This window comes from Chaetomium strumarium, assembly GCF_033439665.1.
Source record: "Chaetomium strumarium strain CBS 333.67 chromosome Unknown B0T15scaffold_7, whole genome shotgun sequence".
Classification (NCBI taxonomy): domain Eukaryota; kingdom Fungi; phylum Ascomycota; class Sordariomycetes; order Sordariales; family Chaetomiaceae; genus Chaetomium; species Chaetomium strumarium.
In genome coordinates, this window is record NW_026944435.1 from 2,968,741 (window position 1) to 2,983,665 (window position 14,925).

Consider the following 14,925-nt stretch of genomic DNA (forward strand, 5'->3'; position numbering starts at 1 on the left):
GGCGCTTGATTAGCGACCTACCTCTTCTAAAGAAAGGATATCAACCGCAGTTAGTAATAAGTAGTATATTCGCATTGAACATCGCAGACACTGATCCTCTCGAGGAATTCACCTGAATGTCTTGTAGAAATCCCCGTTAATCCGTTCCTCGAAAATCGAACGACCCCGAGTCATTGGGCCCCTCATTATGCCCAACCGCGAAACGCTCACGGTTGTCGTCTGGTCCCCATGCTGCCGCCCCGGGGCCCGGGCCCATATCCACCGACACACGAAACTGAGCCTCCTCTTCCCCGTACAGCACCTCCCGACCCTCCACCCACTGGAACAGACACGACCCGCAGGCGCTCCTCACCCCAAACGTGTTGAGTTCGACGAGCGAACAGGCATCCGTCTCCTCGTCGTAGAACAAATCAAAGAAAAACCCCTGCTCCAGCAACAACGCATGTTCCTTCTCCTTCGTTACTCCCTTAGCCACCTCCGCCAGAATCAGGCCCCTCACCTCCTCGGCCGCCTCCCGCACCCTTCTCACGACCCTCTCATGCGCCGCCTCCCCACCCCCCTGAAACCGCCAGGCCCGGTATCAGCGGTACTGACTAATGGCACAAACCGCGTCGTCCCCAGACCGACAAAACACTCGATACTCCCTATCTGACGCCATGCGCGCATCAAACGACAGAAAGAACAACCCAAACCCGTTCTCATCCTCCTCCTCGTCGTCGACAGAGTCAAGAAAGTGGACGAGGGCGTTCCGCGCCCAGGCAGACGTGACCAGCTTGAGCAGCACATCCTCTCTGCGTTCCGGCATTTGTTGGCAGTGACCACCTCAGGGAGGTTGTGCAATAGGCGAATTCTAGGCGAGGCTTAACAGCAAGTCGATAGCACATCCCAACATTAATATTCCACCCAACCTAAGAGTCCGCCTGTGCGACCTCTTTCTTAGCGACTGATCGATCATGCACACAATGTATCTGCGGCTCCCGAGGTGCTTTCTGTATCACCAACAAGGTCCACAGCGCGCCGGGGATAGTACCATTAAGAATCCCCGGTCCCAAACACCCTTTGTTCCACAGACGCCCACAGCAAGGAGGTAAATGATGGGCGAAGGGATAATAAAGCCTCCCTGTGTACAATAGGTACAACCTGATTTTTGGAAGGCAGCCTGCAGGCTGCTGCCGGCTGCAGCTCTGGTGGCCGGAGATATCGAGCCCCACCCGCCACATCTATCAGATCACCGGAAGGGCGCGCAGAGCACCTGAGCATACTACCTTGTGTATAAGGTATTTATGATTACTACCCCAGCATGCTACAACCTCACTCGAGAATCGAGACGCACGTTGTACTACTGTTTCCACTCAACTGAACAACTCCTTTCCTCTGAGCCCGCAACAGTTTTACATACGCCGCCATGAGCTCCGCTGCGATTGAGATGGGTACGCACATCTCGGTGGGGCAGCTGCAAGGTGCCAGGGTCACGACCATCGAAGGCACCAACAACGGCCAGGCTAACAACGACAACGCAAATACCCAAACAGTGAATGAGTTCTCGCTGCCTCCAACCGACACGGGCAAGGATGCGTGGCTCTTTCTAGCTGGCTGCTGGGCCGTGGAAGCCTTGGTTTGGGGTAAGTGCTTCCCGTCGTTTTTGTTCTCTTCTTTGTTTTTTATGCTTTTAAGCACTCTGTGTCTTGTATTTTCATTTTTCTTTCTTCTTCTTCCGCATTTTCTTTTCCTTCTTCTCTTTTTCTTTCTTTTCTTCTTCCCCTTTTCTTTACTTTGTTTTACTTTTACCCCTTTCCTTGTATAAGCTCCCTTTCCCAGAAAGTAGTACATCATGAATTCACATGCCATGGCATCCAGGATTCGGCTTCTCCTTCGGCGTCTTCCAGGACTATTACACCTCCCACCTGCCCTTCCAAGGTGTTAGCAACATCGCCGTCGTGGGTACTACCGCACTGGTGTGTTCTTGCTCCCGTATCCGCAATACCATCCCTTCCTCCACCTCCTTCAACTAACCGGCTGAGAAACAAGGGCGTCATGTACATCGCCACCCCCTTCGTGATCGCCCTCTGCCGACTGCGTCCGCGGTGGGCACGGTGGTCCACGCTGGCGGGGCTCGTCGCGGCCTCGCTCAGCATGGCGGCCAGCTCGTTCTGCACCAGCGTCGACCAGCTGATCGCCACGCAGGGCGTGCTGTTCGGCATCGGCGGCTGCTTCGCCTACTGCCCGAGCATCCTGTACATCGACGAATGGTTCGCGCGGCGCAAGGGCATGGCCTACGGCATCATGTGGAGCGCGGCCGGATTCGGCGGCGTCGTGCTGCCGCTGCTGCTCGAGTTCCTGCTGACGAGCTACGGCTTCCGCACGGCCCTCCGCGTCTGGGCCGTCGTGCTGTTCCTCCTCGCGCTGCCGCTGTCGTGGGTCGTCAAGCCCAGGCTTCCCTTGTCGGCCGCCACGGCTGTCAGCAGGTCCCACTTCAACATGCGCTATGTCCTATCGCGGAGGTTTCTGCTGCACCAACTCGCCAATGTCGTGCAAGCGACGGGCTATTTCCTGCCGGGCGTCTATCTGCCTTCCTATGCGCACGCCACGTTTGGGGTGTCCACGATGCTGTCGGCCTTGACCGTGATACTTGTCAACATCGCCGCGACCATGGGATCGGTCGTCATGGGCTGGATGACGGACAAGCTGCCGGTCACGACATGTCTTGTCCTGTCGGGCATCGGAGCCAGCCTCGCCGTGCTGCTGCTGTGGGGGCTGACCTCGACATTGGCTGGCGTGTACGCATTTTGCATCGCGTATGGCCTGTTTGCGGGTTGCTACACATCGATCTGGCCGGGGATCATGCGCGAAATTGCAAACCCGAGGGAGTCGGAGGAGAACACGCATGTGTATGTCGATCCGTCCTTGGTGTTTGGATGGCTGTGTGCCGGCAGGGGGATCGGGAATGTGGTGTCTGGGCCGCTGAGCAACTTGCTCATCCACTCTCGTCCGTGGCTGGGCCAGGCCGTGGCAGGGTATGGAAGCGGCTACGGGAGCCTGATTGTCTACACGGGGGTGTCGGCGGTTGTGGGCGGGAGTGCTTTCTTCTGGCGGCGCCTTGGGATTCTATAGGAGCAAATCTGTCGAGGAGTATTCGGATGCCGGATTCAACCTTCTGAGATCCGGAACAGGCGGCAAGCAGCTCCTTTGATGCATGCCCCTGTGCGGTTCGGGACGCCCCGCATGGTCGAGTTCTGCGAGATAAAGGGCGCCTTTGCAAGCCTGGGCAAACTCACGCCCAACAACTTTATCCAGGTCTGGGATGACCTCGACAGGGTTAGCGAGCAGCTAGAGATGCTGCGGGATCCGAAGACCGATGCAGAGCTGGAGCAGAAAATGTCTCGAGGCATTCGTTGACATTAGATGGAAGTAGCCCAGAGACAATGGAGTATAATTGGAACGAATAGTTATGCGACATTATGGTGACGACCCCGGTGACGGCATCGTCGAACGGCTTGTGCGCCTAAAGGGGGGCAACACCCGACCACCCCTCCCGCGGCCCCGCCCTCGATACGCGCCACCTCCCGGTTGTGCCGGGTCCGGGTAGAGGCCCAGCATTTTGATGTGTCTCTCCTCCACCCACTCCCAGTCTCTGTAAGCCACGACCAGGTCGCGCAGCTCGTACCCCTCCGGCACCAGCCTGCTCACATTCTCGAGAGCCGACACATGCAGTTCGATCATGTCAATCCCGGCGTACCTGCCGCAATCATTCATCGCGGCTTTCCACCCAGGCATCGCGGGCGTTTCATTGTGGAAGCCGAGATGCCCCGTCGTGATCTCCCGATACAGCATGGACGTCCTATACACACTCCTCCAAAGCTTGCAGTGCACCATCGCCATCGGCCACAGTTCTTTCCACCTGCGTTCCTGCCACTCCTCCCTTTGGCGATCCGTCATATACGGGAACAGGTCGATGTCTAGCTCCTTGGCCCTGGTCTCAATCCATTTGCAGTGCCAACCATGATGATCATGATCCGAGGCGGCGTCCAAGAGATCATCGTCGGGAATGACCTCCCCGAAGCGAGTGAAGGCCTCTTTGTCATTGTAGTGCATGCAGGCTATGACGCAGGTCTTCTTCATGGATGGCCGGCGGCGCACAAGCTCCTCGTAGGTGACCCGGTTGGCAAAGTGCGGGTGCCGGATCAGCCGGGGCAGCTCGCTCTCGGGCGTGGAATCCGTCAGCCACGATAGGTCGTTGTTCATGACCAGCCGTGCATGGATGTGCTCGAGGTTGCGACCCTCGCTGCCCAGGAGACGCTCATGCTGGACATGGGGTAGGGTGGACCACCACTTGGCGAAGAAAGTGTTGTGGTAGATGCCCCGGACGACGCACTGCAGCTCGCCCGGCACGGGTACGGGCCGCCGCAGGCGGGCGTAGCGGTCAATGTCGCCAGACCAGGCCGAGATGAGAATCAGGATGTCCTTGTCGACAGCAGGGAGATCCCTTGGCAGAGGGGTGAAGAGGAGCCGGACGGTTTCCGGGGAGACGGGCCGTTCGGTCGGGAGGATGCCGGTGACCGAGATGTTGCGGTCCTCGGTGATGTCGAAATAGAGCTTGGCAACCGTGTCTGCATTGACCAGGTCTCCCGCGGGCTGGGGCTTGTCGAGCATCGAGCGAACACATGTATCTCCGTTGAGACTTGCGCCGGGGATGGGTGTGTCGCGAACGAGCCGGTTGTAGTCGTCCATCACGGCGTACCGGGTGGGTTGTTGCACTATGAGCTCGTAGATGGCTTGGCCATTGACCGTGTTGTCCCGCGCCTCCTCCGCGATGGCCACGTCAGGGAGCAGGTCGAGATCGCTCATGATCGCGCGCGCATTGAGCGCCCCGCGTGACGGCGGGAAGTTCGGGATTCCCGTGCAGTTCGGTTGCAAATCCTTCATGCCGTCTGATACCGTGGATGAGGCACCAGTGCGTCATCTCGGAAACAGCTGAAGACGTATCAGGTACTGCCTGGCCGCGCATAGCTGCCTCGTTCTGAACGGCATCCGCCTCTAGGCTGCCGACCGCCACCTGGATTGTCGACGTGGCGCAGTTTGAGCAGCTGCGTATCTGAACCTGAACCGGTCAAAGGGGTATGATCGAGGAAAGGGCGGAATCGAGAGTCATGTATGTGCTGCTGCAACTCTTGCGAGTGAGTCTCTGGGAGATGTGAGCCAGGTGCAAAGAAGAGAGGGAAAAGGGTGATTGATTTTGGGTCCAATCGTTGGTGGTAGAAGCGATGGTTTTCAACTGGAAATCGGTCGTATTCTGCAGAGGGTGCTGTCACATGTTTCCAAACCAGCGATAGTTAATGTACTTGCATGCTTAATGCGTTAGGTTGGTACATAGCCAGGTAGTACATATAATACAACCCACAATTACATCAATATTTGTACAATACAAGTGTATAGTTCATACATAGTAGTACTGCATCCATTATAGAGAGTAAGGTAAGGCAGGTATGTAATTCTCCATGTATAAGACGAATGTGTAATCTAAGCACATGAAGCCAAGCCAACAGAGGGTCGGACGATGTTGCGGCCTTTTCTCCGGCCCGTTGGCTTATCAAAAACGTTAGGCACCCAATTCATCTCAACAATTCCGCTTATCTAAGATACTCGGGAATCTAGAAGGGGTTTTGCTGGTCTTTCCGGAGTTTTCTGAAGCCCGGACCGGACCGCTGAGTAATGCGGGATTTCGAACATGCTTGGTCTCATGATGCCGGCGGCCGAAGTGAGTATCATCATCTGTTGCCCCCGCAAACTGTCAAACCTTCCGAATTCCCCTTGGTACCTTTCAGTTTTCTTATGAGGGCATTGCTACTAGTAGCAGTGCTTCGCAATAATGAATCCTTACTATTCCATAGTGCTTCCCCCCGGAACACAAGTTACACAACAATGGCTGTGACGGAAACAAGATTGACAACACTATGAATACTAGTAGTAGGCGGTTACAAAAGTCCCAGGAATGATACTTCTCCACTTGACAGCCAGCTTCTCGTCATCACATGGCTGATGTTAGATGCCCACACAGACATACGTGTTCGCCTGCAGATTACGGCACGCTTGCCCCCCAACACACGAGTTCTACAGGATGAAGTTCGCAGTGGAAACACCGTTCCCGGAGGCGATGCTGTCGCATGTATCACCGGCTCTGACATAGGTGAATCTCTTGCAGTTATTTACCATCCCAGACTGTGTCGGCGTCGGTGTGACGATGCCATTGCCCCGCGTGGTAGTTGTTGGGGTCGGTGTGCCTCCAATGACGCCGATGCAAGCGTAGGTATCCGCTTGCAACGATCGGCAGTCTTTAGCCAGGTTGTTCCAGAGCTTGACCCACTGGGTTCCTGGGACACCGTTCCAGAAGGCGATGCTGTCGCAAGTGTCGCCAGGCTTGACATAGTAGAACTTGTTGCAGTAGTCGACCATTCCGGGCTACGTCGGAGTTGGGGTGGTGATCCCATTGCCGGGCGCTGTCTTTGTGGGCGCGGGACTGCTTCCGATGAGCCCAACGCGGGCATACTAGACAGTAGATAGAAGAGATTGGTGATTGTCACTGACGTGCAGAAAGAGGCTTCTTGACGCAATGGCACTACTTACTATGGAAGCCCAGAGACCAGTGTACTCGGCCCTCACGGCAGGGTTGTATTGGATGAACTGCGCCGTCGTGATGGAATAGAGAGCCGCAATGTCTGTACACGTCTGGTCCTTTTGGACGAAGTGAAACCTGTTGCAGTTTGTGGCCATGCCAGTCTATGTCGAGACCGGCGTCGTCACGCTGTTGTTGGGACCGGCGGTGTTGGTGGTGACGGTCGCCGGACTTGTCGTGGTCCCGATCGAGGGCGGAGAGGCTAAGGTTATGGTGACCTCGCCAGAAGCTTCAACACAGTAACTCTTTCCCGTGACAAAATTCTCGCAAGTAGGTGTGATGGAGGGATTCTGAACCAGGATGAGCTTGGCATCAGGTCGTTGGGTTCTTGGGCGGTTTGCAGGGACTCTCACCCATCTCAAGAAGTCTCCCAGTAAGATGCTCCAGGTGTCAGGCATCAGCGTGCAAGGGATGCTCCCCTCATTGTCCCACCAATAAGCACAGTACTTGGTGGTATTAGGATCATGTGGATAAGCTGGCGTTTTGCCTCGAACCGTTTTGAGTGCGGTCGAGTAGACACCGAAAATCGGCCCAGGAACTAGAAACAATGAGGCGAAGGTGAAGGGACGCATTTTTTGCCGTGAACTTGAAGGCGAAGAAGTGCAGGTGCCTATATGTGGCGAGGTGCTCTCTCATGAATCTCCCCAGTGAATTAATACCTTCAAGTTAGATACGCCGAACATCGATACCACAAGGAATGCCACCCTGCTCTGCGCGTTCCATGCTCAGTTGTCCTCTAGGCGTTATGTCCACACATGAACTCGCCGCGCTACACCTTCGGGATCTAGACAAAGGTTTCGCTGCGCCCCTGACGCCCCGCGCGGCAGCCGTGTTGCCGTGAACTCACTTTCTAACTGCTGATGGAACTGATGGAAAGTTGCTACTATAGATGCTCCGAGGTCGTCTAATACGAGATGGGTCTCGGAAACGACCCGGAGCTGCTTTAGCAGAGACACCCGTCCGGACTGGATTAAAAATTCGCTCCGCTATAGACCGCAACCTGGTATCTATCTAGTCCGTTATACCATGGTACCTTTGAGAAACAACGAAAAGGTCTGTCCTGCCGCATGCCGCCGCACCCCGGCTGCATTGTAAACATCGACCGAAGATGGTACGTGGCTTCTACTCTCCACTAGTCTACCCTGTCCTCGACAGACCCACTACTCTTTGGCTAGGTACCTACCTATTCTGGTGCAAGCCTGAACACAAGGGGTCTTAGAATCCGAGATCGTATAGCGTGGGGCATCGGGCAGCGGCAACATGCAGCGAAGTAGCTTTGATTGGAAAGCCTATACTGCATTAGCTACTCTAGACATTCTCCTTAGCGTTAAACCCACTCCCAAGACTAGATGGAGTTCCACTAGGAAATGGAATGACATCCCAGTGGATACCATAGCTGCATGTAGTCCGGTCGCAATGCCTGAAGCATGAAGACTTGCAATAGCCGCATCATCCACACACGATAAGATTGGTCGACCTCGGTTACTATGTACAGAGAGCTTTCGACGGCAGATCGAAGACAAGAATTGTGAACCCTATTCGTGGTTTATGTGGCGTGGAGCATACCGTCTGCAAAGTGTGTACCTTACACTAGTCATTTCCACCCCTGTCCGTCGATTTGCGATCCGAGTCGATTTGGGTGGATATTGCCCCACTTCCCGTCGGATGCTGACTGGTCCGCTTGGCTCCCGCCTTGGCATGCATTTAATTAGCGGGGTAGCCCAGTTTTAGCCGCCGCTAGGGACAGGGGCGAAAACCTTGAGACACGCTTGCGGTTGCATCACAAGTCATGGAATCCACCTATACGGAACTTGGTAGGTAGTAACGAGGTGGAACAAACAACAAAGTTCCTCATAACCGCTCAGGCTTGGAGAACACCGTAGTCCGTCGCAGGGACTAGCCACCAACAAACAAGTAGAGAGTCACCTCTTCCGCATAACCTCGGTACCTTGCCGTTGTGCCGTTTGTTCAAGGAGCGGAGGCGGCGCAAACGAAATCGAGGCAACCGCGCGTGTTACTTCGGCTCGGATTTCAGGTTGGGAAGGTCACAGTCTTGGGCGATAAGAACAAGACTGGAAATGATGGCTCGGGCTTCGTGTTGCTAGCTGCTCCAAGACAGGCACAACTGATTTTGACTCCTTTCTCGGATGCTGGCCCACGGCGACACATTCAATGATTCAACGACTCTTCGGTTGCAGCTCATGTACTGTATACAGAAATCCTTACTCAGAGACCCTCACTGTTACTCCGCTGCCGACGCCACCCCCGGTTTGCGCATCAGCACGACAGGTTCTTTGCGAGTCGCTCAGCCCTTTCCGCCGTTCTGATGGCTGCCTTGTGATAAGATCGAATCTCGCCCTTAGTGAAGAGCCGACCGCCTTCCGTGATTCCGTCCTCGTTCGGAGTGTTGTCGGCCAAGTAGACGTCCTCCTCCTACCGCGCGATTCTCACCGCAATGTTGGCCTGCGACGGGTTCTCCTGGATGGTTGCCTCGAGATCGAGCTCTCTCGCCTTTGGCGCGCCTGGAAGAAAACCAGCTCCCAGGTCTTGAAGTTGACCTTCCGGTCGCCCGTGAACTCGTCGGCGCTTTCCATGGCAGGCATACGAAAGGACTCGTAGTCGACTTTGCGCAGTATGGTGACCATCTCAAGGGCCTTGATGGCATTCAAAGCGGCTGCGCGAAGATCCTTGTTGCTGGGGCCAGGTTTGGTAGCATCCCCCACCGCCGACGCAAAGCCTAGCATCATCGAGGAATAGCCCCTTGCGCCTGGGAAGACGCCGGCCGGGTTCGGCCACGGAGTCGGCACGTGTTCGTTGTTGACGAGCTTTTTCGGCGACCTTGTGCACATCTGATCACAAATCGCGCTCATTGATTATGAACGGCACAGAACCCTTCTTGGCACCAGGTTCCCTATTGGCGACCTCCATGCATTCGTTGAATGTAAGAGTTCCGTATGGGCCACTTCCGTATTCAAGGGGACAGATCGTCAGCCCATTGAGCTTGGTGTCGCCGTTGAGCAGCAGATATTCAACTTGAGCTCGGTAGGCATATCAAAGAAACAGCCGTTCGTAAGCACCTCGGGGACCCCCAGCCACAACCAGAGCGAGAAGGAAGGATACCTTCGACCGGCGAACCCTTTCAGAGGCAGGACTGCCTGCGGTTTCGTCACAGGCCGTCGAGGATCAACATCTGGTATATACCCTTTGTATAGGACTTTGTATAGTAGTCGAAGTGCTTGATCCAATCGAGGCCTACTTTATTAGTAGTCTAGCCGTTATTGGTAGTCGCGATATGCTAGATAAGTAGAAGATTGGCCTTGGTATACCAGTTGCCGAGATGGTACTGCCCGGCTAAGATAATAAACGGAGGGATAGCCTAGCCAAGAGCATTGACTCCCTAGATTACCGTTGTCCATTTACAATTGCCGGGCTGGGCTAACTTTGCCCTACTATAGCCGTTAGAGGTTATAACGACTATACCCGTACAGATAATATCTATTATAAACCTAGTCTTGTCAAAGTTATAGATATCGTCGTCTAAGATCCCGAACTTGGCCTTGGTATTTTGAACAAGTGCAAACCACTCGCGAATAACCTTAGGTCCTTGCACTTGGCCCTATGGTAGTCGTACCGACGTACCCAACGCATCTTAAGCTCTGGCTTACGCCTGACGAAGTTATAGGCCCAGGGCTTGCCGATAGGGGGCGCGTCGCGTACACGTAGTAGTTGGTTAGCCATATCTTCTACACGAGCGAGTCTAGGTGGAAATACACGTGCAACTAGGTCAATGATATATTGAACAATAGCCTGCTCCTCGGATTCCGTAAGCTTCTTCGAATTGGCCGTACAGTCGCGTCGTATAGGCTTGCCAGCGCGTCGGTCCCTGAGGGTTGAAGCTGGTACGTTGTAGAGCCTAGCTACGGCTTTAAGCCGTCGCTGTTTGTCGCTCCGAAGAGCTTCGAGGGCTAAGACTACCCTGGCTTCTTTTGAGGGGGAGGGCATATCGGGTTATAGAGAAAATTGATGTTAAGTGGAAATGTAATATGTCGCGTTTGGAAAGCCACGGCCCGCTTATACCCACGACTCGCTTATAAATCACGTTATATCGTCTATATAATCTATAATCTCTAACGTATCTTATAAGCGAGCGAGACATATAAGCGAGCGAGACACTAAGTTCTTGGCACGACGCGTCCTTCTTCAACCACCCCCAACAGCGCGTTCTTCCTATAACCAAGAATGTCTTCCGCTTCAAAGGAAGCTAGGGTAATCTTGGCCCTTCAAGCTCTTCAAAATGACACGAAACTGAGCCTCGGAGCCGCGGCCAAGCTCTATAACGTACCAGTTTCAACCCTCGGCCACCGACGTACCGGCCGAGCTGTACGACACGATCTTCCAGCCAACTCGCGGAAGCTCACCGATCTAGAAGAGAGGGCTATAGTTCAGTATGTAATTGAGCTGTGGCAAGGCAAAGCTGGCCCAGCCTGGCAACCGCAAGTGGGCAACGGTGATCCAGGGAGTCAATGCTCTTGGCTGGGCCATCCCTCCGTTCATCATCTTGGCCGCACAGTACCACCTCGCTAACTGGTACACCGAGTGCAACCTCCCAGCCGACTGGCGTATCGCAACTACCGACAACGGCTGGACGACTAATGCCGTAGGCCTGGATTGGATCAAGCACTTCGACTACCATACGGCGCCCCGGGCAAAGGGCAAGTACCGGCTGTTGATCCTCGACGGCCACGACAGCCACCACTCGACCGAATTCGAGCTCTATTGCCAGCAGAACAACATTATCACGCTTTGTATGCCTCCGCATTCCTCGCACCTCCTCTAGCCACTCGATGTTGGCTGCTTTGGGCCACTGAAGCAGGCGTACGGTCGCCAGGTTGAGCACTTGATGCGCGCGCATACTACAACCTTAGGTATTCCAGACGCCACACAACCCTCGAGAAGCCAACTCGCAGTCAACGCTCATCAAGACTCGTATTGCCAACCATCAAAATAGCTCCCCAACTTCGATGTTGGCTGCTGTGGACCAGCTTACCAAGGGTACGATGGCTATAATGCACCAGGTGGCCCTCCTTCAGGCAGAGGTGTCTTCGCTCCGTAAGGCTAACGAGGCGCTAAGCAAGCGCCGGAGAGCCAAAAGAATACGCGTACAGCTTGGAGGATCGCTTGCAGTACAAGATGCAAAGGATCAACTGGACCAGAAGGCCGTAGTTGGGGAGGTGGCGCAAGAAAAGGAGCAGGATAGTGGTGGTGCAGGGGGGGGTCGTACGAAGGTTCGGTGCTGTAGTGTGTGCGGCAAGCCTGGCCATAATGCCCGTACGTGCCAGGAGGTTGCAGAAGGGTCTGATTCAGCTGTCTCTGATGTAATTGTAGTTGGTTCCTAGTGTTGTTGCGTTGCAATTGAGGATAGTTGTTATAGAGTGGTGGAGAGTGTCTCGCTCGCTTATAAGATACGTTAACTATAGTTAGTATAACCTTTTCTCCTTTATCTAATCCTTCCTACCTTCCTTGTTCAACTTATATTTACTATTTTCTTAGTTTTATTTTTATTTTGTATTTTATCCTTTACGGATATATCTTCTATTCACTTGCTATAAATAGGTCAATGGGACTACGTAAATCGATGGTCAAGCCCGGGTTGCCTAGCGGGCAACTGCCTCCGGTCTCATGGTAAGCGCCCTAATGCTGGAGAATAGGTCTGGCTTAGACTACTAGATTTTGTCCTATTACTAACCAGCTTCCCCGATGGCAGCCTAGTGAACCTGATGGAAACGATGAATGCGCTCTCTATGATCACCAAGGCTGGCGTGCCGGCAAGGAAGATCATGGTGGGCATAGCCAGCTACGGCCGGTCTTACAAGATGACGGACTCCGGCTGCAGAACAGAGCTCTGTACCTTCGAAGGCCCCGAGTCCCGGGCGGCCCCAGGCATGTGCACGGGTACAAATGGGTACATCGCAAACGCCGAGATCAACGACATCCTCCTGGAAGAACCGTGTAGAATCAAGACCTGGTCTGACGAAAAGACTGACTCGGATTATCTGGTGTACAGCGGTTCGTCGGCATTATAACTTCACGCTTTGCTTTCCGACGCATCCCGTCGCTAATGCTGAGCCGCAGGCACGGAATGGGTGGCGTACATGTCAAGCTCGCTAAAAGAATCGAGGGCCAACAAATACAAGGTACGTCACCAAAAAAAAAAAAAAAAAAAAAAAAAAAAAAAAAAAAAAAAAAAAAAAAAAAAAAAAAAAAAAAAAAAAAAAAAAAAAAACCAACTCGGCTGCTTTCGGCCGTCGGCAATGGCGCGTTCTGATCTGGGTGATGAATCTTGATAGGCCTTGAACCTTGGCGGCGTGTCCGATTGGGCCGTGGACTTTGCCGAGTATCACGCCGTGTCTCGGCCGGCGGATGCGCAGGAGGACACGGATGGCCTCGACGAGGCTGACGAGTGGTGCAAGGGGCAGCACAGCAATCTCGATGACATCCCGGAGAACCTGTCTCCGACCTGTGGCGCTGTTTATGTTCTACAAGCACTCGGCAGCATGCTCGACGCCGACCTCAAGAACTACACCCACATATTGGCGAACGGCTACGACGGCAAGTTCAAGACCTACGCCGATGCTGTCGTGCAGTCGGCACCCAACACCATCCGGGACTTCTACATGCATAACGGTACCAAGTACTTCTCCTGCGTCGTCGCCGAGGGGCAGCTGTGCTGTTCCCAGTGCAGCGACCGGTACGGCGACCTGCCCGGGCACGGCCAGTGCCGGTACTGCAGCGGCAGCCTCTGCCAGGGCATGGGATATGCCTATCTCAACGTCTCGGAGCCGTGTCCGCCGGAATTCTCGTTGCGCGCCAGCCAGAACGAGGTGCAGAGACAAAGCGATACCATCTACTGGACACTGCGCCCGGACCAGGCGGACCAGTTCTACGCCGACCTGGAAGCGGATACGGGCATTGCGAAGGAGAACGTCGGCTGGGGCGCAGTCAACCACGTCCCAACCGGGTGCTACGAGTACCCTCGGTGCTACAACAACGGCTGGGACTTTGGCGTGCCCAAGATTGTCAGCGGTTACAATGCCAGCGACGTGGCCAACCCCAAGGACACCATCGTGTCGTTCCTCCAGCGACTCCGAACCTGCCCGGGGGGCTGTCAAGCGCTGCCGAGGCTGTCAAGATGAACTCCGCCATCACATCGGCCAACGACTACGTGGATGCCTTTGCGCTCCCCGTGCTCATGGTCCACGCCGCGGTCGAGAACATGGCTAGCGTGATGCAGATCGCAGACAAGGTGGACGAGGAGAAGCGCAAGGCACTCATCTGGATGTTGATCTCGGCCTTCCTCTTCCTGGTCCCCATCAGCGGCGAGGCCATTGGCGCCATTGCCAGCCTCTCCAACGTCGGCAAGTTCATTGCGCTGGCAGGAGAGGCCGGCCTCGCGGCGATGGATCTCTACATGTGGTGGAGGACCCTTCAACGGCCCCATTTGCCATCTTTGGCTTTATCCTATCCGACGGGGTGTTCCGCGAGGCTGACGAGCTACGACGCGCCGCCAACGCCCGGCGCGCGATGAGGGGTGAGGACGTGGCCAAACTCGGCAAAGGGGTTGCCGAGGGGCTTGGCAAGATCGGCAAGGTTGTGGCCAGCGCTTGTAAGCTCTGAGAGTGCTGTGAGGTGGACAATAATTGTATGTTGGTCCAAGAAGTCTCGTCAGAACCTAGTTCAGCTCCCGATCGTGATGATGTCAATCTTACCCCTGCTGCTACGGCAACTTCCGTCTTCGTATAACTACTACCAGGTATGCTTGCCGAGGACTTGGCTTGGTCGAAGATGACAGCCAACCCACGCCGCCAAGCAGACTTCGGCGCCCTTCGAGTGGGTGAGATTGCGACCAGCCAAGAGTCCAAGACCGAACCGAACCGGCGAGCCCCGCTTCGGATCAATGGACGGCATAGCTACGACCGATGTTCACCGAACAACCGCAAGATGGCCTTCAACGCGATCGGCAAGGGCTATTCATCAGATCCTGGAAGAAGAGATCCCGCGCCAGGAAGATGAGAATGATGTCTTCATAGCATTGATATGGCTATAGTAGCCGGCCTTCCTGTAAGCGTCGTAGGGAAGTTCAGCGTTATCCGTAGTAAAGTACCTATTGCCGTCCTCAACCCGTCCTCACCATTAAGCGGGTGTGAATATATGGAGAACATACATACCACGATACAGGAGGAATCCACTTACACATA

The 14,925-nt window shown here is 54.6% G+C and overlaps 5 protein-coding genes across 5 annotated transcripts; 2 read left to right on the forward strand and 3 right to left on the reverse strand.

Moving 5' to 3' along the window:
- Nucleotides 1-136: 136 nt before the first annotated feature.
- B0T15DRAFT_562857 (uncharacterized protein) lies at nucleotides 137-1,206 on the reverse strand (the record flags this gene model as incomplete). Its single annotated transcript, XM_062870595.1, has 2 exons — nucleotides 608-1,206; nucleotides 137-559 (listed from the first exon to the last, which is right to left on the reverse strand). The coding sequence occupies exons 1-2, from the start codon at nucleotides 803-805 to the stop codon at nucleotides 137-139; spliced, it is 621 nt and encodes a 206-aa protein (XP_062718577.1). The 5' UTR covers nucleotides 806-1,206.
- Nucleotides 1,151-3,453, forward strand: B0T15DRAFT_423138 (major facilitator superfamily domain-containing protein). Its single transcript, XM_062865585.1, has 2 exons — nucleotides 1,151-1,635; nucleotides 2,022-3,453. Exons 1-2 carry the CDS (start codon nucleotides 1,406-1,408, stop codon nucleotides 3,109-3,111), a joined length of 1,320 nt encoding a protein of 439 aa, XP_062718578.1. The 5' UTR covers nucleotides 1,151-1,405; the 3' UTR covers nucleotides 3,112-3,453.
- Nucleotide 3,454: 1 nt separating this feature from the next.
- On the reverse strand, nucleotides 3,455-5,376 carry B0T15DRAFT_543975 (uncharacterized protein; the record flags this gene model as incomplete). The annotated part of the gene is made up of 1 exon (XM_062870032.1): nucleotides 3,455-5,376. Exon 1 carries the CDS (start codon nucleotides 4,921-4,923, stop codon nucleotides 3,457-3,459), a length of 1,467 nt encoding a protein of 488 aa, XP_062718579.1. The 5' UTR covers nucleotides 4,924-5,376.
- A 402-nt stretch (nucleotides 5,377-5,778) lies between these two features.
- B0T15DRAFT_562879 (LysM domain-containing protein) lies at nucleotides 5,779-7,242 on the reverse strand (the record flags this gene model as incomplete). Its single annotated transcript, XM_062870596.1, has 4 exons — nucleotides 5,779-6,456; nucleotides 6,622-6,774; nucleotides 6,832-6,960; nucleotides 7,024-7,242. The coding sequence occupies 4 exons, from the start codon at nucleotides 7,240-7,242 to the stop codon at nucleotides 6,109-6,111; spliced, it is 849 nt and encodes a 282-aa protein (XP_062718580.1). The 3' UTR covers nucleotides 5,779-6,108.
- A 5,214-nt stretch (nucleotides 7,243-12,456) lies between these two features.
- B0T15DRAFT_562882 (uncharacterized protein) lies at nucleotides 12,457-14,740 on the forward strand (the record flags this gene model as incomplete). The annotated part of the gene is made up of 6 exons (XM_062870597.1): nucleotides 12,457-12,736; nucleotides 12,803-12,864; nucleotides 13,018-13,799; nucleotides 13,841-14,081; nucleotides 14,150-14,333; nucleotides 14,481-14,740. 6 exons carry the CDS (start codon nucleotides 12,457-12,459, stop codon nucleotides 14,738-14,740), a joined length of 1,809 nt encoding a protein of 602 aa, XP_062718581.1.
- Between the last annotated feature and the right edge of the window lie 185 nt (nucleotides 14,741-14,925).